Source organism: Morus notabilis, unplaced genomic scaffold (genome assembly GCF_000414095.1).
Source record: "Morus notabilis unplaced genomic scaffold, ASM41409v2 Scaffold1819, whole genome shotgun sequence".
NCBI classification, from domain to species: domain Eukaryota; kingdom Viridiplantae; phylum Streptophyta; class Magnoliopsida; order Rosales; family Moraceae; genus Morus; species Morus notabilis.
The window spans coordinates 31,893-37,384 of NW_010359813.1; the positions used below are offsets into that span (position 1 = coordinate 31,893).

A 5,492-nucleotide genomic window follows, 5' to 3' on the forward strand; every position below is an offset into this window, starting at 1 on the left:
GAAAAACTTTTAAAACCAAATTGTCCCCACCCAAAAAAAAAAGAAAAAAAAAAAGAGGCCGTTCAAAGACTGATGTGATGTTATAAAAATGCAAAGTGATGTACAAAAACCAGAGGGAGCATGCCATTGACAGCCTCCAACTCCTCCCTTCTTATCCTCAAAAAGCTGCGGATGCATCTCCTCTATATCAAATAGCAGAAACTGAAGCCAAAAATGGCTTCTTCGGTTTAAGCACTCGTTGCATACCCGAGGCTACTACAAAGAAAATCCGGATGGGACTCATGCACACTTCAACAACAACTATTTCATCTTACAATCACGAAAACAAGATTACGACATGCAATCGTCTTATGAGAAATATACACCATGCTTCCAATTTGATGACAAGCATACACCACGTTTACATTTTGATGTGAATATTTTGTTCTCAAGTCCACTTGGGAATATCAGAGTATTGGCATGAAAATCCACTTAAAAAAAAATACTTAAGAGACGACATATTACTTGGGGGAAATATTTTTCATGCAATCTCAGCCAGCAAGTCGCAAGCTAGCACCGGAATTGTAGAAACATCAACTATTCTTTGAAGTCGAGTCTGAATTGCGTTTTCCTTGCTAAAAAAAATCAAATTGATGTACAACAAATCAATTCTTACTTTTTTGTTTCAAGAAACGAATCGGTATGAATCACTTGCATGTTATAACAGGCATACGTAAGTAAAGCCTATAACAAAATTGTTCCACTTGCAATTCAGAAAGATGAACATTATTGGTCAACTTGATAAATCAGGAATTGGCGAGGACTCAAATTGCAGAAAAGCTAAACAAAATATAAGTGCATTCACTTAACCTGTAGTGTTTTGAACAATGCTCCATTAAACACCCTAAACCAAACAAAATTGATTCAGCTCTAAACAAACAAGACACTTAAAAACTTGGTTCATAAAACATAAATCCCCTCCCAAGTGACCAATCTCTGTCAACCATAGGTCCTGAACAACTGCAAGAAAATATCAAAAGCAAGTATAAATAAACTGCAAAAAGAAGTAAGCAGATGAAAATCACACAAAATGAAACTGGTTTAGTAAAAATTTGCAACTTAAAGCATTCACAAAACAGATAACCAAGATAAGAAAATGCACGGACAATAGAAAAAGATTAAAAAGATGAACAATTTCTTTAATGTTTGGTAGCTATGAAAGTAATTTTTATTTTATACTAAATCAAAAAATTATTTTTATTTTTATTTTTTATCTTTATTGTGCCAAATACTGTTTTATAATTTTTTTATTTTTTCTTTCTGATAAAACGTGAAAAATAAAAACAGGATCAATTCCAAACATAGTTTTATTTTGGACGACAGTTCGGCTGTTGTTATCTGATATGGAAGCTTTTCTTTTCTTTTACATATTGTTGTTAAACAGCCAAATTTGAAAGGTATTAGGCATGCGCGTTTTTCTTTTTTGCTTTATGAAGAAATATTAAATGCCCGATAAATGAATAATAATCTCAATCAACAGTATTACCGATCCACACATTTCTTTTTATTTCTTTTTATTTTGCTTTTTTTCCCCCCCCTTATTGACATACGTTTCTAACTTGTCTTGTCCACATAATTTTGGCTCCACTTATATACTACAATATCAGATATGTTCCATTCAGGCCAATTTCTTCTTTTTATTGGTTTCCCTCCTTTTCCTGGTTTGGCTAAACATTCTTATGTGCTACATTTCGTTATCTTATTATATAGGGGTGTAAATCAGCCTGTAGGGTCAGATTGAGCCGAAAATTGAGCCGACCCGATCAATGCAGGTTGACAAAATTTTAGACCGCAACACTCTCTTAAGTCTACAAACTCATAACCTTTTAGGTGATCTCGAGTAAAGTCGGGTTATTCGGGTTGGCAAGCATATTACTTGGGGGAAATATTTTTCATGCAATCTCAGCCAGCAAGTCGCAAGCTAGCACCGGAATTGTAGAAACATCAACTATTCTTTGAAGTCGAGAGTCTGAATTGCATTTTCCTTGCTAAAAAAAATCAAATTGATGTACAACAAATCAATTCTTACTTTTTTGTTTCAAGAAACGAATCAGTATGAATCACTTGTATGTTATAACAGGCATACGTAAGTAGTGTTTTGAACAATGCTCCATTAAATTGTATATTATATTATAATGTTTTTTATTATATATTATATTATATTATATTATAAGATATAACTACTGTCCTCCCATATGAAATAAAAAAAGAACTTAGAATGGTCATTCCTCCCATACGAGGAAAGAATGATGATTCACCCAAAATGGGTGAATGGTCATTCCTTTTAAATGATCATTCATTACTTATAAACCCAACTAAACATCAAACTAGAATTTCATTTCATTCTATTTCATTCCTTTCCACCCAACCAAACACACCCTCAGTGCATTACTGAAAAGTTATATATACTGATTATATTACAAGAGGAACTATAACGGCTAATAACAACCTCTAATTAAATTGTAGCAGAAATCTAACAAACTAACAAACATCAGTACATTCTCTAACACCAAGCAACATTATATACAATTATCCATTCAATACTGCCAGACTATGATTATGAAAAGCAAACAAAGAAACAAAACAAAAATTCCCGATAAATTACCTTAAATGTTGCTGGGGTACATGAAAACTCTTACTCTCGAACCCTTCAAAAGCAAGCAGAGAACAGAACAAAATCAGAAAACCCATTATTTGAATCATAACAAAAACAACGTTTGCAATTTCCATTTAACAATACCATAGATTTAGGCGGCAGGTTTGACTTGAACTTCGCACGAACAACACCACTGTTACCGTGAGGCCTGGAAACCTTGCCCCAAATGCAGCGATAGTGGGACCCATTCTTCTTCACCTTGGCCTTGTAGATGTACGCCAAGCGCTTTCCCCGGTACCAATCGACCTCCTCCTTGGTGTTCACTCCCTCAACCTGGATCAGAGACGTGTTTGGGTACTGGTTCGATTTCGACCTAACCACCATAGAAAACAAAAAAAATAAAAAAAAAAATCAATTCCTAATCCAAATCGAAAAAAAAAAAATCAATTTTTTCACCATTTCCCTTGTGCCAATCCAAGATCGCATCCATTTTCTTCAATTTTTATTTCTCGGCAGCCAAACAAAAACGCCGGAAAACCAAGGAAAAGAGCAATAAACTTTAGGAATTGACGATAATTACCTCTTGTATCCTAGGATTGTTCCTCTGACGTAGAGTCTGTCGCAAAATTAAGTAGAGAAAATAAGCATAAATATCAAAATTCGCATGGGACAAAAAAAATGGTTTGAAGAAGATATAATTGACAGACCTGACGCGTTCTCCTTGGCGCCCCTTCACCATCTTCAGCTAGGGTTTCTTTGCTTCGATCTTTGTCTGCAGAAAGCCCTCAAACCCTAATTTGCAGAAGCCGAGGATTGGGGCATTTCTGAGATATTTATACTAACCATGGACTTGTTTCAGGCCCAATTCTCTATGCTCTGGTTTACTTACTATTTATTTTCTTTGGGCTTTATTGTGGCCCAATTCACAAGCCTCGCAAAGGGTTTCCAAATTGGGCCATTTACACATATAGAAGGACAATTTTTAAAAAGGGCTTTAAAGAGAACTCCCACATAAAAAATTGCGAGAATATTATAATTATATCATCACACTATATTTAAAATATTAAATACAGAGAAGAGAAAGAGAAAAATAGGTCAAGACTTAAGATGAATTAAAATTAATAGGTCAATAGTTTACATAAGTTAATAAATAGGCGAAATTACTGTTTTGTCCATAACTTGTTTGGTTATGAACCATAACTTGACAAGTTATTCACGGTTTTTCTCTATAACTTGTCTGGTTATGAACTATAACTTGACAAGTTTGTCCATAACTTATCTGGTTATGAACCATAACTTGACAAGTTATGGCCTATTAATTTGTATAACTAAAAATTAGCCTATATACTTTCTTAAGCTTTTCATATTGGCATATTTTCTACTATTTCCGTATTAAATATATATTTAGGATGCTGGCAGGTCTCTGGTCGCAAGACTAGTATCCAACTGAGATACCCGTCGGTACCCGGCCACAAAACAGGAGTCCAATTAAGATACCTGACTGTATCTTACGAAGAACCACCAGTATCAGGTGCAATAGTCATCGGAATTCTCTCCAGCGTCTTTGGCTTGTGTTATTTGCCATGATATCAGTTGGTATTTGGTGGCAATACTGGCCAGTATCCAGCGCCATACGGATTACCAACCAGTAATCATCGAGTTACCGGCCGGTAACCACTGAGTTACCAGCCCATACCACCGAAATCGGTTGGAAACTGCAGTTAACGGTGGTGGCCAACCGAAAAATAATTTTCGGTGCAATACCAATCGATTGCTGCTAATACCAGTGGTTCTATGGTTGTCCCCATCACTAGAACACTTAAAAATCACAAAAAAAAAAGCACGAAAAATAGAAAATCAGCTTCCGCTCCGGTGAGAATTGCTCTCAGGGATCTACAAACGATGGAGATCTCATCGGGTTCACTGCGGTCATCTCTTAAGGAGCTCTTCACAACGACTAAGATCCCACTGTCATGTTTGTCGAGAGCTGCGAGGTCACATGTTAAGCTCGAGTCAAAATCACTTTCAAAAATACAAAAATCACTTTAAAAAACACAAATGTCAGTTAAAATCAGTTGAAAAACTTAGCGAGGTTCTGCAAAGCGATAACCAAGAAGATCGATAGAGATCTGAGCGTAAATTGCTCGGCATCCAATATCTCGCTGTCGTGTTCGTCGCGGCGTTTCAAGGGACGATGGCCATGACGGGGAGAAATAAGAGGTTGCAGTTGCCAAATCTCATAGATGAGACGGAGATAATTCGTTGGTTGCTACCTTTGCAGCTGCCAAGCTTCTTTGCAGAACTCTATCGATGACATGAATTTGCAGAAAGTTATCATATTTACTAAAGGCAAGAGACGGTAGAGGCTGGAGATCCAAAGGTGAAATAGTGAGGAGATTTGGGGAAGCACTAGTCGATAGTAATGGGTGAGTTTCTCTGTGACGGCGGCGGTTGGAAATAAGAATAAATAGAGAAAGAGCATAGAACTAGGAATGTACAAAAAAAACTTTCAAACCGAAACCGACCGCCATAGACTGAAGAATCAACCACTCAAAAATCAAAAAAAGACGGCGCGTGGAACTGAAAGTAATTGGTTCGGTTAACCGATCGAACTCTTTCAAAGTCGGTTCGGTTTCAGTTTTGAGTTTAAAGGTTCGGTTAAAAACCAAACCGACCGAATCTAATTTTTTTTTAACTTTTTAATTTCTTATGCCAATTTAGATATTTTTTACACTTGTTGTGGACTTTGAACATTAGTATTGTTTGCTGCGACTTTCTAGTTTGTACTTTGAATTTTGGACATTGGATTTGGATAATTTGTGTTTGTAGTATTATTAATTTGGATGTTGTGCTTTAT

General features: G+C 35.9%; 1 protein-coding gene across 2 annotated transcripts; it reads right to left on the bottom strand.

The window, feature by feature from the left end:
• Window positions 1–355: 355 nt before the first annotated feature.
• On the bottom strand, window positions 356–3,427 carry LOC21385461 (60S ribosomal protein L35a-3). Of its 2 annotated transcripts, none has more exons than XM_024163747.1 (5): window positions 3,343–3,427; window positions 3,216–3,251; window positions 2,780–3,008; window positions 2,645–2,687; window positions 356–614 (listed from the first exon to the last, which is right to left on the bottom strand). In XM_024163747.1, the coding sequence occupies exons 1-4, from the start codon at window positions 3,372–3,374 to the stop codon at window positions 2,646–2,648; spliced, it is 339 nt and encodes a 112-aa protein (XP_024019515.1). In that variant the 5' UTR covers window positions 3,375–3,427; the 3' UTR covers window positions 356–614; window position 2,645. The 2 variants fall into 2 exon arrangements, with proteins under 2 accessions (XP_024019515.1, XP_024019514.1); XM_024163746.1 differs by lacking the exon at window positions 356–614 and adding an exon at window positions 683–999.
• Window positions 3,428–5,492: the final 2,065 nt, after the last annotated feature.

Coding starts and splice junctions, on each gene's coding strand:
- LOC21385461 (XM_024163747.1), bottom strand. CDS start 3,374: ATGGTGAAGGGGCGCCAAGGAGAACGCGTCAG. Junction 3,252..3,342: donor CGCCAAGGAGAACGCGTCAG/GTCTGTCAATTA, acceptor ATTTTGCGACAG/ACTCTACGTCAGAGGAACAA. Junction 2,688..2,779: donor ACCTGCCGCCTAAATCTATG/GTATTGTTAAAT, acceptor TTGCTTTTGAAG/GGTTCGAGAGTAAGAGTTTT.